General features: G+C 23.2%; 7 protein-coding genes across 7 annotated transcripts; 3 read left to right on the forward strand and 4 right to left on the reverse strand. All coding sequences in view use genetic code 6, as the record gives it.

Annotated features, from left to right (window-relative positions):
* Nucleotides 1–1,103: 1,103 nt before the first annotated feature.
* On the reverse strand, nucleotides 1,104–2,360 carry TTHERM_01160990 (small nuclear RNA activating complex (SNAPc), subunit SNAP43; the record flags this gene model as incomplete). The annotated part of the gene is made up of 8 exons (XM_001018291.4): nucleotides 1,104–1,267; nucleotides 1,321–1,399; nucleotides 1,451–1,544; nucleotides 1,595–1,672; nucleotides 1,731–1,803; nucleotides 1,855–2,076; nucleotides 2,130–2,190; nucleotides 2,262–2,360. The coding sequence occupies 8 exons, from the start codon at nucleotides 2,358–2,360 to the stop codon at nucleotides 1,104–1,106; spliced, it is 870 nt and encodes a 289-aa protein (XP_001018291.4).
* A 146-nt stretch (nucleotides 2,361–2,506) lies between these two features.
* On the forward strand, nucleotides 2,507–3,060 carry TTHERM_001160999 (transmembrane protein, putative; the record flags this gene model as incomplete). The annotated part of the gene is made up of 2 exons (XM_012798318.1): nucleotides 2,507–2,549; nucleotides 2,933–3,060. The coding sequence occupies 2 exons, from the start codon at nucleotides 2,507–2,509 to the stop codon at nucleotides 3,058–3,060; spliced, it is 171 nt and encodes a 56-aa protein (XP_012653772.1).
* A 175-nt stretch (nucleotides 3,061–3,235) lies between these two features.
* TTHERM_01161000 (ETC complex I subunit motif protein) lies at nucleotides 3,236–3,856 on the forward strand (the record flags this gene model as incomplete). Its single annotated transcript, XM_001018292.3, has 1 exon — nucleotides 3,236–3,856. One exon carries the CDS (start codon nucleotides 3,236–3,238, stop codon nucleotides 3,854–3,856), a length of 621 nt encoding a protein of 206 aa, XP_001018292.1.
* A 712-nt stretch (nucleotides 3,857–4,568) lies between these two features.
* Nucleotides 4,569–5,546, reverse strand: TTHERM_001161009 (GCN5-related N-acetyltransferase; the record flags this gene model as incomplete). The annotated part of the gene is made up of 1 exon (XM_012798319.1): nucleotides 4,569–5,546. One exon carries the CDS (start codon nucleotides 5,544–5,546, stop codon nucleotides 4,569–4,571), a length of 978 nt encoding a protein of 325 aa, XP_012653773.1.
* An 842-nt stretch (nucleotides 5,547–6,388) lies between these two features.
* TTHERM_01161010 (hypothetical protein) lies at nucleotides 6,389–11,280 on the reverse strand (the record flags this gene model as incomplete). The annotated part of the gene is made up of 8 exons (XM_001018293.3): nucleotides 6,389–7,203; nucleotides 7,266–7,635; nucleotides 7,732–8,003; nucleotides 8,061–8,359; nucleotides 8,449–9,379; nucleotides 9,667–9,961; nucleotides 10,020–10,122; nucleotides 10,358–11,280. The coding sequence occupies 8 exons, from the start codon at nucleotides 11,278–11,280 to the stop codon at nucleotides 6,389–6,391; spliced, it is 4,008 nt and encodes a 1,335-aa protein (XP_001018293.2).
* Nucleotides 11,281–12,357: 1,077 nt separating this feature from the next.
* Nucleotides 12,358–13,212, forward strand: TTHERM_01161020 (carbon-nitrogen family hydrolase; the record flags this gene model as incomplete). The annotated part of the gene is made up of 1 exon (XM_001018294.3): nucleotides 12,358–13,212. The coding sequence occupies one exon, from the start codon at nucleotides 12,358–12,360 to the stop codon at nucleotides 13,210–13,212; it is 855 nt and encodes a 284-aa protein (XP_001018294.1).
* A 193-nt stretch (nucleotides 13,213–13,405) lies between these two features.
* TTHERM_01161030 (WD domain, G-beta repeat protein) lies at nucleotides 13,406–15,539 on the reverse strand (the record flags this gene model as incomplete). The annotated part of the gene is made up of 3 exons (XM_001018295.3): nucleotides 13,406–14,161; nucleotides 14,209–15,347; nucleotides 15,401–15,539. 3 exons carry the CDS (start codon nucleotides 15,537–15,539, stop codon nucleotides 13,406–13,408), a joined length of 2,034 nt encoding a protein of 677 aa, XP_001018295.2.
* Nucleotides 15,540–15,574: the final 35 nt, after the last annotated feature.

Raw genomic sequence — 15,574 nt, forward strand, 5'->3', positions numbered from 1 at the left:
CAAGCATACATAACAAATAAATTTTTATTTATTTATAATATAGTAAAAATTATAATAAAAAATTTAAATGTACGTCTATATCGTACGTACACTGTTAATCCTCATATAGAATTTTACATAAAATTTTTTTCTATCAAGTACCAAGGAAAATACTATTAACAATTAAAATGATAAAAAAAGTAAAATTCTTTTTAAAATAAATCTCATATTTATTTTAAAATTAAATTAATTTTCAAGTATTTCTTTTATTCATTTTTGAGTGGAAGAAAAAGATAAATTACTATTAAAAGTAATTTTAAAAATATCATAGAATAACAAATGAATTAATATATAATGAAAATAAAAATTGAATTTGAAAATTGAGTTATTTTAGAAAAAAAAACAAAAAAAAGTCATATAAAAAGCTAGTAAATAAATTGAAAGTGTATAATTTTTTTAAATTTATTTTTATATTAAAAAATACCTTAACCCAATAATTTATAATTTTTTATTAATTATTTCTATAAACTCCTAAATGCATTAGCATATGGACACTTCTAAATGAATAAAATAAGATATTATATGTAAATAATAACAAAATATGCTCGATATCGTTTGTCAGAAATAGTAAGAAAAATTTTAACTATATTGAAGACAGAACTTTTTATTACTGAGTTATATTTTGAGATTAAGATTAAAAATAATATTTTTTACTTTATTAATATTTTACTTTAAACTTAATCAAATTTCTGAAAAAAAAGAAAATTTTTAAAAGTATTAATTAATTTTTTGTTTTATTTACTTTAATATAATTATATTTAAAATATATATTAATTATTTATATTTCTATTAAATTTTAATTAATGCTTTTCAATTATTAATGACTTGTGCTTTTTATTTCTAAAAGATTAGGTTTTATTGGTAAAAGGTTGACAAAACAGTCACTTTGTTAAGTTATTTTTTAAAATTAATCAATTCAAATAAATTTAATTTTTAATTCAAATATAAGATAGAAATTTTATTTAAATAAAAATCAATAATAACAATTTAGCTTTCAACATATTAAATTAAATTTATAAATACAAATTAAATGTATCATAGAATGTATTTATTTAAATAGATATTCAGTTATTTGATAAATTGTTTTAGTTTAGTTATCTCTAAATTCTTGTTTCTGTTCTGCTTGCAAAAAATTGATCAACTTAATTAATATCGTGAGTAAATTTTCCAATAAAATTTTTCTTAATTTAATCATAATATGGAAGATCATTCTCAGCAACTTTACTTACTAATTATAAAAATGTATTTTATTTTATTATTATTTCTTTTTAAGATGTTTACTTATTTCTTTTTTTTTATTTTTTTGCTTGAAATATTCGTTTGAAGCTTCTTTAAGTTCATTTATTCCTAAAAATTCTATCTTTTAATAATGAAGAAAATTGAATTCAATAACTTTAAAAAAAAATAATACGAGTTATTCTGGATCTGAATAATTAGTTTTTTGTTAATTTGACCTTTCTTCTTCGTCATCATCATCATCCTCTTCATCATCATCTTCGTCTTCGCTTTAATAAAATATATTTATCTCTTAAATTTATTTTGAAAAATTAAATACCTCATTTAAACATTTCTATCCCTCATCTCTATTTCCATATTCTAAGATACTTGGCTAAATCCACATATGTTTTCTGCTCTTATATTTATTTTTATTATTATTTAGTATTGCTAAAAATTAGTTAAACAGATTTTACTCATAAAAAGCATTTTTTTTTAAAGGATACCCAAATTTATCAAGAATTATAGTTTTAATTCCTCGCTTTTAAGCTTAAAGTAGAACAAATGATTAAAAGATATATTAATTTTATTATAAGTTACTAATTATAAAGGCTTCTTTTGTAAATAACATCTTGAGAATGTCAGCACCTTGCGTTTGAGATTTTTGAATGCTACTTGAGAAGTATGCTTTTAACTTCTACATAGAGTCTATGTCTAGATTAATTCTTTCTCTATCAGATTCGCTTTGAGTCTAAAATAATGTGAAAATACCCATCAAGCAAACCGTTTATACATTGAAGTTATTTGACTAAATAAGTTTATCTTTAAGAGAATGAAATTAAATAAAAATATTCAACTAAGAAAATTTTATTTACTCAGAAGGACTCCATAGAATAGCTAAATAAATTCTTTCTTATCCTCTTTCTTATGAAGACACTTATTTTATCAAAATCAATTTTGTTGTAGCAGCATTAAACGAATAACTAAGTAAGTAAGTAAGTATTTACTGAAGTCAAATATTGTAAGCGATAATCTTTCCAAAGGGATTTAAACAGAGGAAAAGTAATTTCTGATTCTATAGACTAAAAAAGAGAATTTATTACCATTAAAATGATATTTATAATTCAAATGCAGGCAGATAATAATTGAATAAACTTAAATACTTACTTCTGCTTATGTGAATAATGGAATAACATCATTAATTAAAGCCTTAAGTCTATCATCAAGGAGACAATTTGGATGATATATTTGCATGAAATCTTTTTATTAGCTACCAACATCCATCATATTTAATTGTAATTAAAATTATACTTTGTTAGTCAGATAATAACTAAAAATTTAATGTTTTTGATAAATTTTAATACTTAAAAAAAAGTAAATGATATCAAAATTTGTTATAAAATATTGTAAAATTTATAAAAATAACCTAAGCAACTATCTCTCAAAATAAATCAAGACTAAAATATTTTTTAATTTAATATTTTGAGTAAACAATTAGAAATTTATATAAAATATCAAAATCCATTTTAAATTATAAATTATTTTATCAATTATTAATTTATATTAATGAATAACCTTATTATTTTTTAAGGATTGAATGAAGCAATTGCTAATTGATGAATTAACAAAAATATCTTGTGATTAAAAATTTTTTATATTTATTTAATTTATATAATAGTGAAGATTTCCAATAAAGTGTATTCATATTAGTATCTATTTATCTTGCTTTTATTAATAGGCTTTTGCTTGTTTATTTATTTGTTTGTTTGTTTGTTTGTGATTTTGAAGGGGAATAAATCTTAATGAAAAGAGAGATTGATTCTTATTACTTTTTTCCTTGCTTGATTTAATGAATATTTTGATTTTATTAAGAATTATCAATAATAAATTAATAAAGAATAAAATAAAGAGGATTTCTATCTTTTTAAAAAGAATTAGAAAAAGGAGGTAGCAATTACTAATAAAATAAATATAGCTAGAAATGTTGCAAAGAGGCTTAGCTAAATTTTTGTTACGCAATACAAGATAAACTTTTGGTGTTGTTAGAAATGGTTTTTCTTCTACATAAATTGAAAAGGCAGCAGAAAAGAGCGATGAAGTTCCCATCCATTTAAGACCATATAATAAGGAAAAGTACGAAGTACCTTCCACTAAGCTGAAATATTCTACAGGTTACGCATTGCTTGATGTTGAACCTATGCCTCGTGCCAAAATTATGAAGATCAGCTACAATATTTTACATAAATTAAAGGAAATTCCTGAAACTGCTATGTATCGTATTTATACAGAAGAAAAGGTCAAATACATCATGAAGCTCACTGATGAAATTGAAGATGTTCGCTAATTAGAAGAAGAATTCGGCCAAGATTCCATTGAATTGTTCATTTATTCTTATGGTAAAGAACTTGAACTTGTTGAATATATGAAGCACTCCAAGCCTTGGGAATCCCGTCCTGGTGATGAAGAATAAAACGAAATGATTCGTATTGCTTCATAAAAGCGTGTTTATCTTAAGCACTAAAGAGTTGATCGTCCTGCTCGTTAAGAAGCTGCTTTCATTTCTTCAAATGCTAAGCCTCAATTAGAAGCTGGCAAGCAATGAAATAGTTAATTACAAAATGAAAAGAAGGATAGTATAGAAAAGCATTAATGAGCAAATAAATATATTGAATATATAAGGAATGTTAAAATGGAACCTTATCTAATCTATCTTCGATATTTCAAACCTAAGCAAGGCTTTTATAAAAAGCAATAATAAATAAATAAAAACTAATTAATATTGCTGATTGAATAAAAGATGTATTAAGTATAAGTAGTCAAAATATCTATCTATCTATCTTTATTTCAAATTCAATATAATAATAGTTTACGATTTAACAGAATACTCATTGAATTTTAGCCATTTTCTATTATTAAATTCTATAATATTCATAAAACAAACCCATTTGATTAAGCAATAAAATAAATTTGTTTAATTTTCTATTTTAAAACAATAATTCATTCAATATAAAAGCTATTTATTTATTTACTTTTTATCAAAATCAATTCATATTTTATTTAGACTTTTTAATTTGACAATTTATAAAATATTTTTTTCATTTAAATTAGATATTTTAATTATTTTTAATTTAAAACTGTTAAGAACTGAAAAATTATTGAAACTTAAATGGTTGAAATTTTTAAGAATACTTTAAAAAATATAATGTGCAATAATAAAGTAATTTTTTACAAAAGAAATTAAAGATTTTTTTGTTAATTAAAATAAATTGAGTTAAAAAATGAATTTATTTTTAATTTTTAAATAGCTTTTTAGTTCAAAATTTATTTTTTTCATAAATTCTGTAATGCCCAAGTTCCAAACCTGCCTCAACTAAAGTATTTTTAAAGGGGCAAAGTTCATCAATCATCCATCTTATATTTGTTAAACGTATCTTTGGATTGTAAATCTTTTTAAGGAAATACATAAAACTAGAAGCCAAATCAACTAAATTAGTTTTTTATTTGAGTTCTGACAATATTCTGAGATCATAAATGTAGATCTAAATTCCGTTTCTCCAATCTGACATTTCATAGAAAACAGGCAAATAGCCTATTATTTAAGAAGTTTCAGAGCTTTTAACTACAAAAATACCTCCAAAATCGCTTTGTTACATAATAAAATCTATACTTTTTAATGTATTTTCAATCGATGTCATTTTTTTATTCATAAGTGTTTCCAGAGAAGAATTTTTTAAGTCATTCTTTAATTGCTCAGCTTCTTAAATAGAAGCGAGTGAAAAAACAAATTAGTCTGTGTGTTTGTAAACTTTTTTATCATTAAAATAAAAATCATCTTCTACAAATATCTCGTTTGAGTCAAACATTCCTAATCTCTGGTAAACCTATTGAGCTCTCGTGTTATCATTTTCTACATATAATCTCAAAGGATATTAATTGTCCTTGTTTATTTTTTCAACTTCGTGAAACATTCCTTTAAAAACTCCTGATCCTCTAAATTGTTTCTCAACAAAGACGCTCTAAAACCACCATACATTTATTGATCTATAAATATCGTGGCTGAATGTTATCAGTTCTGATGAAATAGCTTTATCTTCTTCAGCTGTTGCTCCAACTAAAAAGAATCCTAAATTTGGATTCTTATATATTGTGTCAATTGCTTCTGTTACTTCTTACTAATTTAACTCTTTTCCTTCAGTTTCTTTAGCCATATCATACTAAAATCTTGCTACTAAACTTGATTCTTCGAATTTAACTTTTCTAAATGTAATTTCTTATGTTTAGGTGCTATTCATTTTTAATAGTTAAGTATTTATTTTCAAACAAGATTTTTATTTATGAATTATTTATTTTATATTTTGATTTACCAAATTAAAAACTCATCAAAAATTAATAAATCTTAATTTTAACAAGCGCAATTTTATAAAATTTACTTTTTACATAATTTAATTATCTGCGAAGTAATAATTACTTTGTTTAACAATTCAGAATAATTTAAAATAAAATAAAGATATTACATCTTATTTAGATATTTGTTTGTAGTAGATATAATTTTTTTTTCCAGTATTCAATTATAAAATTAAAAAAATTTATTTTTAATAATTAACTTAGATTTTAAATAAAAAGGAAAAATTATTTCAAATAAATTGATAAAGAAAGAGAAAATATAAATAAAAATAATTTATTTCAATACAATTGTTTTGAATAAAAATTTTTTATTCCAATAATTTCATTTTGCTTCAAATAAAAAGCCTAATTTTCTTCTCTTTTTAATTTTAAAATCTTTAATTTAACGTTTATTTGATTTAAATAAAGAAAATAAAAAATATTTACAAAGATGAAAGTAAGTTGGGTAGAGTAAATTGCTAAATAAAATTTGCAATAAATATGCACAATATAAAATATAAATATTTCTAATTATTTTATAATTTTTTTTTATTTACAAAAATTTATGAATAATTTTTTCATCTCCTAAAAATTATTATTAATTTGTATGTTGAAATATATATATTTATAAATACTTAAGGCTAAAATTTTTTGGATGAGATACCTGAAAATAAATTATATAAATATCAATAATTTTGAAGAGAGTCTTAGTATATTGGATAATAGTTATAAATTTTATTAGAAAGTTTATTCATTCTTTCATATTTTTAATGATAGCTGAAAGATTGAATTCTATCCTTTAATTCAAATTAAATAGATTGGTTTTAAATTATTTACTGAGTTCAAAAAAATGTTTGGCTTGTTGGTGCATGTAGTTTTTTTTGTAAGACATGCCAAGCCAGTAGTAAGTATGATGAGAAATGTATTAGTATTTTTTATTAATTTAATTTAAAAATTATTTTATATTAGGTTAAATGGCAATTTCGTTAATATCATGAAACTTATCTTTAATGTAAGAAATTCCTATTATTAGCAAATAAGCACTGCATATTTCTACTAAGTTTTCTTAGCTTTACATTTAGTTAAACTGTTAAATATGTTATTCTTAGTATTGTTTTATATCGATTAATGCTTTGTCAAGATTTTCGTCTGACACTTTGGAAAGTTCTTTTACAAAATATAGTAATTCAAATTTTATTAAGTAGGTATAAGTTCTGGTTGAAAATAGCTTAGCAATTTTTCTGAATTCAATATCTAATATCGTTTTACTGTCTCCAAGCTTATCGTATATTTCAACAGAGAGATTACACCAAAGATAAAATAGCTCTTTGTAGTTAGGTTCTTCTTCTTTTTCTTAATTTAATTTGTAGTTTTATTGCAGCTTCATTTGTTACTAGTTCTGTGCTGTAGATTTATTTACTTCAGTTTTATTTGTTAAATATTACTAATCATTTTAGCTGATTGGAGATAATATTTAGTGTATTAAATTATTTGATTCATCATCAAACAGGGATTATTTGCTTGAGTTACTGATCTTTTATCCTGAATTCTAATCCTTAGTTTTAGCTAAAAAAATAATTAATTAATTTTTTACATTTAAATAAATTTATTTTGTAAAAAGAAATTACAATTTTTTTGTTCTGCAGAAGATATATAGCATATTCCAATTATAAAGGCAATACAGCATTTATGCATTATCTTAACTTTTGATCCGAAGGCATTTTTCTCAAATTTGTAAAGAAAGTCTTTTAGGTATTCCTTAGATGAGTTACTCACATTAAAATTATTTGATTTTAACTTTTTAAAAAATTTTTAATCATCAATTTATTTAAAATCAAATCCTTGTATAATCATATTCTCAAAAAGTGATGTAGCTTGGCTCCATTTAAGTTGCGATAAATAAAACCACCCAAGCTCAAAATAAAAGAAATGAGGGTGATGATTCCACTTTTCACTTTAATCGATAGCTTGCTTGATGAATTTAACAGCATTTTAGCTCTTTATAATTTAAAAAATAATAAATAAAATTTAAAATAAATAAAAAAATGTTTAAATCAAAATATAACAAATCAATTAATAAAATAAATATTTTACAGATGCAATTTTCCAATAATAGAGTGAAGCTAGCCAGTTAAATATAGGGGATGTAGATTATATAGCAAGAGAAGATTTAATCATATTTGATGACTATAGAATATTATTTTCAGATTCTAGGTAGTACAGAAAAAGGATAATTCTAGCATAATTAGATTTAATTTGTTTCATTTCCATGCATTCAGTGAGTTGACTGATGCCTTTTTTTAAATCTGCTTCAATACCTAGCAGATTACAAATTCTTGAAAAGAAACTTGGCATGAGACTTAAACCTGTAAATTAATTAATTATAAAGCTAAGATTAAATTTTATTTAATTTTTATTTTTACCAACTTAAAATAAGCCATCAGCAAGAAGGTATCTATTTTTATTTTCATCAGATATTTGTACAATTTTTTTGGTATTTTCAATTTATTTTTTGACTTAAAGTAAGTAATTATGTGCTGTGTTTATAGAACTCAATGCACTTAATTTTTTATCTTAAAGGACTTTCAATAAAGCTATTCCTGTATGAGCTTCACATAAAATAATTTTCTTATCTACCTCAGAGAGTTGGCTTAATGATTTATCTTTTTTGTCTATACATTATATAATATGATAATATTCAGCTAAGCTGCTCTCTAAATACCTAATTTAATTTTTATGTTAAACGATAAGTAATCTGAATAATCTAGTAGATTTTGTTTGATAAATTAATGAAATATATAAAATATTTACCTTATTTATCCAGTTATAAGTAAGAGATTAAGAGAAATTTCTACTTTATACAAAAATGAATCAGGGAAAAATTGTAAAATGTAATTTGCTTCTTCGACTTAGCTATTCCAAATATAGTGGCAAGCCATCAAAATAAAATAAGATTTATTATCAGTTATTTGCTCTTTTTTTACATCAAATATTTTATTTATATTGAGGATATTTTATCTTTCTTAGTTTTTAAATATATTTTTTGAGAATATGCCATTCGATTGATAATTATTCATCTAATTTCCTATATTATTTTTTTCAGATATTAAAGAAAGACAATCTTCAGTATCAGTAAATGTTAGATATTATTAAGATATTTCATCTGAAATTTTCATTAACGAAGCTTAAACACGTATTTTATTATCCAACTGAACAAAATTTTTTGTTGCAAAAGGTTAATCCTCTAAAAGCTGTAATTGAGTTATAGATTTATGATTAGAATCATCACCATTCTGCTGTTTTTCCTAATTTTATTCATTTTACTAAGCATTTATATCATAAAAATCATCCTCTAAATCATTTATATCATATCCTGGTATACTCATAGCGCTGCTACACTCCTGCAGTCTACTCTCATGAAGATTTGATATTATTTAATTTTTTTTAAACATCTCCTTTAACTGAATCAAATGTTTCGAAGATGAAAGCCCATAACTCTCTGTTTTCAATGTGCTTGTTAACTCAGCTTCTTCTGAATAGCAGAAATCAGGTCTTATATCCTTTGCTTTAGTTAGCTTTCTATTCATTCTAACTTTCTTATATTAATCTATGCAACTAGCATTATTTTAAAATTATGATAAGCTGTTTCTAACAAATTCTTTTTTAAATTCTAGCTGCTGAAATAGCAAAGGAGATTCTTTAGCAAGTCCTGGAGGAGTATCATCAATATCTTCATCTTAATCTTTTTAAAAATTAGGTATTTTTAATACTAATATTATTTTCTCAATAAAAATATTTTCATTAAAATAGCTAGCCATTCCTTGTACAAAATAACAAATTTAATTATTAATATTAAATTTACATTAATTGTTTTAAATTAATTAAATTAAATTTAAATATTATAGACTTCCAAGCATGAAATAATGTAAATAAGGGATCAGTTGAGTGTTAATAATAATAAACTTAGAGTTGGAAGCTGCTTTGCTTAAAATATTTAAAATAGTAAAAGTAAATTAAAATAAGTTTTACAATTATCAAATGATAATATATCATCGTTTTTTTTCTTTTAGTAACTCGTTTAGTAGTTAGATTTGATGGATTTTTTTGTTGTAAAATTTTTATTTTGTTTCTAATGAATAACTTCATCATTGCAAATTTCTCCAATTTCAAATTCTAGAAGACTCTTTCTTGTGGGATATAATTATTCTTAATCAAAATCTACAGATGAAGATGAAGCTTCTCCATTGTATTCTAAAAATTCACTATATTCCAGTTAATTATGGTTTTCATCTCCTCCAAAAGGTTTTGTATATTTTAAATTTCTCTAATTATTTTATCAATTTAATTTAAAGCATCATTAATTACTCATTCCTAAAAATTACTTCAAATTATCTGTTGATATATTCTTTCCTTGAAGATTTAGATCTTCTAGTATCGAATTTAGTCATATTTATCCTTTTCTATGGTCCTACTGAGCTCGAATTTCTTAATTATTTATTGATTGATAAATTATTTTACAAAAAATTAATTTAAAAAATACTAAAAATAATTAACAAAGTAAAAAATTAATTTAGTGTTTTTTCTTCAATTATTATTTACTTTGTAGAAACTAAAAACATTTTAAATCTAAATAATTCTTAATAATAAAATAATAGCACTAAAATATTATACTCTGAATAATTAATTTATATTTTAAAAAAGCAAATTTTTGAAATTATACCTACAAGATACAGGAATTTGGTGATTATGAGGAACTTTGTTATCTAATCTATAATAAGAAAATTCATATTGATTCATGAAGCTTGTATTTGGTACGTCATCAGTAGTTTCTACATTACAATCTTCTAACCTTAAACCACTCTTATTTCTATCATATTTTTCTATAGTGTTAACTATATTAATTGGTTTTTACGTTGAAGGTTGTTAACTAATTTATTTATATTGAATTTAGCTTTTAACAGTTTGACCGTTCAACATTTTACTATTATTTAATTTTTCAATTCTCTCTTCTCTCAAAATATTTTGATTATTTTTTTAAAAAGCTTGAATATCATTTATATTTAACTCGCTTTGTATAATGCTTTGATTATTGTTCAGGTTAGAAGCCACTTCTTATATTATTTATTTCTACTCCTTTTTTTGAATAATTAAACTCCCATTAGCTGTGTCATTAAAATGGAATGATTTCATAATTTACTAGCTTCCAACTAATGAACCTGCTATCCTTGATTCATTAGCAAGGTTAGATTTTTATGGACTATTTGAAAACTGCTCTAATTAGTTAGAATCAAATTTTCCATTCTAAGCTAAACTTAAATAATATAAATAGAATTACAATTCCTCTTTATTTTATGGGATAAGCCATATTTCATAAGCATTTTTTTATCCTAATACTTTTATTCCATCTTTCCCTTTCTTGTCTTTTTCAATTTAATAAGTGCAGTTAACTAGATTTACAATTCCTCTTATTTTTTGAGATGTTTTTTCTTTGTAATACACCAATTGATTCGAATTAATAGTAAAATATCTCTATGAAATCATTTTAAATGTCTTTCCTTACTTTAAAAACCTACCTTTGTCATTCTAAATGGCAAGGTAAGTATTTAGAAATTCTTCTCTTTTTTATGCAGGTATAGTCGACATTTCTTTTAACACTATGCTAATTTTTACTCACCTGCAATATAAAAACACTAATAAAAGACTATTACTTTAATTTTTATAACAATTTGTTAATAATTGATGTTTAATTATTCTTTTAATTGCCAAAAATAAGTTAATATTACTGCTAAAATTCTAATGCCTACAATCAATCAATCAATGAATAAATAAATAAATTATTAGTTCATTCGATATTTTTTTGTTATAGTTATTACTGAAATTTTTACAAAAATATTTGATGTTTAGTTTTGTTTATTTATCATGTTATTGAAATTATATTTTATGTTAAAAATGAAAAAGTCGTTACTCCTAAAAAATTTTGATTCTGATTTGATATTTTGAATCTTTTGTTTTTCTAAATATTTTCTAGTTGGCATAATACTATTTAATATTTATGAGAAATATATTTTTTTATAAGAAAAATAATATTTAATTTAAAATAACAAATAATTTAAAAAAATATATTAATTACCTTTAATTTTTAACCCTCTTTACTTTATACACTAAAATTTTAGTTAAAACATCATATTATTCCTAAACTGATGAGGGTATAACCTCTTAATTATTTAATTATCAAATGAGAAAACACAGTATTTTGAGAAATTTTCATCTCAAAATTATTTTTTTAATAATTATTGCTTCATATTTTCATCAGCTGATTTAAAATGATTTAATATTCAAATATTTCATTTTAAAGCTAAGTAATAATATTTAAAAATAGAAGCAATTACTGTTGCTATTTATCATGAAAAAATTTACGTTTCAATTTCAGAATTAATAATTTAAAGTTACTATTGTAAATAAATTTTAAAATTCATTTAATTTAATTTATAATAATACTTATAATTTTATGCATCAAATTGACTAAATAATAAGATACGAGGACGGAGGATACAGCTAATTTATATTTTATTTTATTTGATATTCTTTTCAATTAAATTTGTTTAATCAGATAAGATATATGTTTGATAAATTAATTACTAAATCTTGAAAAAATAACATCAAAATTAATAAAATAAAGATAGAAGTTTTCAATTTTACAATATAGTTTGAATAAATATCATGAATCAAATTAGAAAATGCTTAGTAGGTGTTGTTTAGATGTGTTCTACTCACAATAAAAAATAAAATATGGAATTTATTCTTTAAAATTTAAAATAAGCTCATGAAAAATAAGCGAAAATATGCTTTTTTCCTGAAGCCTTTGCAATGATTTCTAGAAGTTTTGCAGAAACATTTGAAAACGCAGAATATATTGATGGTGAAATGATAAATTGCTTAAGAGATCATGCTAAAAAGTATAATTTGTGGCTATCGCTTGGAGGCTTTTAGGAAAGATTAAAAGAAAATGATAAAAAGATGGGAAATACTCATATCATTATTGATAATTTAGGAAACATAGTATAAACTTATAAGAAGCTTCATCTTTTTGATATAAGCATCGACACAAAAAACACAATATCTGAAAGTAGTGGTTATGTATTTGGCGACTAAGTTCCAAATGTTGTTGACTCTCCTGCAGGCAGGTTAGGATTATCTATTTGCTATGACTTGAGATTCCCTGAGCTTTTTAGACTTCTCGCAGTTCAACAGAAAGCTGAAATATTATTAGTTCCAAGTGCTTTTTTTAAAAAGACTGGCTAAGCTCACTGGCATACTCTACTAAAAGCTAGAGCCATAGAAAATTAATGCTTCGTTATTGCAGCTGCATAAGCAGGATAGCATAATGATAAAAGAGAAAGCTATGGACACTCTTTAGTTATAGATCCTTGGGGTGAAGTATTATTGGATATGGGACCAGAAAAGCTTGGTATTGATTTTGTAGAAATAGATTTGGAAAAAATTGATACAGTCAGAAAAGGTTTACCAGCTATAAATCATATTAGAAACGATATTTACAAGCTATCTAAAATTTGATAAAAAATATTTATTTGGATTTTTATAAGCAAGCAACAAATATAAATAATTATATTGTAATTTATTTGATATTAAATATATTTATTTATTTATTTTACTTTAACTAATTAATAAAATTTATAAAATTAATTTATTTATTTACAATATTTTTCTTATTTTATGAATTATATAAACTAAAATTTTGATTTATGATTCAAACCCAAATTTTAATTGTGTGATCATCGCATCCAGTTAGGATTGCACGTTAATTGTACTTAATCAAACAAAGAATTCCTGATTGATTACCAGAAACTGTCCCTATACATTTTCCATTATTAAAATTCCATATTTTTATTTATTTATCGTAAGAGCCAGTAGCTATTTCATTGGGAGATAATATATCTATGGCATAAATGGCGGCAGTGTGTCCTTAAAAAGATCTAATTTGCTGTCCAATTTGCCAATCCCAAAGAATGACTTAAGAGTCATCAGACCCTGAGAATAGTAAATTAGTCCTAATACCAACACAAAGAGATCTTACAGCTTATTTATGACCACTTAAATCTTTTATATGTAAAATTTCTTGCTTTTCAGATTAAAAAAGCCATATTTTAATCATTTTATCATAACTTGCAGTAGCAAAAACGCTCTACTCTTAAATGCAAGTAATTTAAAGAATTTCTTTTTCATGTGCGTTCTCTTTTAGTTACTTTAATTACAAAAGATTACCACTTATTGTTTCTTTTTTTTCGTCGTCCACTAAATATAAATGCTTAATACTACCCAAAAGAATATACCTTTCAGCTAATACTTCTAAGCATAATATACTTTTATTAACATCTCTTATATCTTTTTAATATCTATCAACATCTAACCAAACAAGTTTATTGTCTCTTCCACAACTTATAAATGTGTTTTCTCTCAACATTTTTATATCCAATATCTGTCTTTGATGCAAACCTTAAAAATTCTTTTTAAAAATCTTAAAATAATTTTAAAATAGAGAAAGTAATTTACAGCTATGCACTGGTTGTATGTGAAATTCCATAGCTTGATCGTAGAATCATCAGAAATAGATAAAAATGTCTCATCATCTACCTTTACCAATTTTCTTATGAAATCAGTGTGACCATCATATTAAAAGCTTATTTTACCCTCAAAGTGATCTGTATCAAAAAAACTCACCGGATTTTCATACTACTAAAATTTCTTGTTAGCTTGAGGTTATTATTTAATCTATGAGTTTTTTTAATGTTCTTATTCTTAAAAGTTAGGTTAATGAGAAATGTTAGAAGGCATTTGATTGTTTTTAAGATTTGAAGGCATTTCTTATGAGCCTCTTACTCCTTAATTAGGAGTTAGCTGCTTCTAAAATATCGTTCCTTCATCTTTTGCGTCTTCTTTAAACATATTTTTAGCTATTTTAGGCGATTGAGATATACTTGATCCTTATTGTTTCTATTCCTCTTTTTTTTTATTCAACTTTGGTGAATTGCTTTGTTTTGCTGGACTCTTGCCTTATTATTTCTTTTTTTCTAAATGCTCTGCATAATTTGGATGATCTACTTCCATCCTGCTTGATCCTCCTTCATAAAAATCATCGCTATCTTCGCCATTATTTTCTGTCTCAAAGAAATTCTCTCCTCTTTTAGATTTGCCATGATAAAAATCAGCTTATGTAAATATTTTGAAGTTGCTATCTAAAAAAAGTTTAACTTGCAATAAAAACTCTTTCATTTTTTTATTAACTCTTTTAACTATAAATTAATTATGTTAGATAACCTATTTCACTTTTTCATTCATAATTTTATCTGAATTTAAATGCAACAAAGCGAAAGCTAGCTCCTGATTAAGTTTTTCAGAAGGCCAATCATTAGAGTTCAAAAATGTCTTCAATTTTTCTTGCTATTCTTAATTTGTATAATCAATGTCAGAAGATCCTTTCTATGTGTCCACCTAATATAATATTTTTTATTTATATTCGTCTATCGCCTTGTTTATTCCTAATTTCATATTTTCTAATATCTCCTCTACTTCTGGCCTAATATTTAAGTACTTTTCACAGCCTTCATAATATCTTAGCGCATGGATAGCGCCATCTTATAATCTTTAAACAGCTTCTCTTCTCGATTTATATTCATGTTCTCTATGCTCACCTTTAATAACAATAATGTTAAATAGTATTACTCTTAATTTTATTACTTATTACCGTCAACAAGACATTCTGCACAGCAATCTCTTTGCTCTGAGTCACATTCTATATCTACACAAATATATTTTAGCTGGCAATTATGAATTTTGCAATTTTGATAGCTTTCTTCTGCTCCTTCTATTTTGTTTTTCTTCATGCTTTTCTTTTTGATTTTAATAATTTTTAATAAAA

Source organism: Tetrahymena thermophila (assembly GCF_000189635.1).
Source record: "Tetrahymena thermophila SB210 genomic scaffold scf_8254593, whole genome shotgun sequence".
NCBI lineage: Eukaryota > Ciliophora > Oligohymenophorea > Hymenostomatida > Tetrahymenidae > Tetrahymena > Tetrahymena thermophila.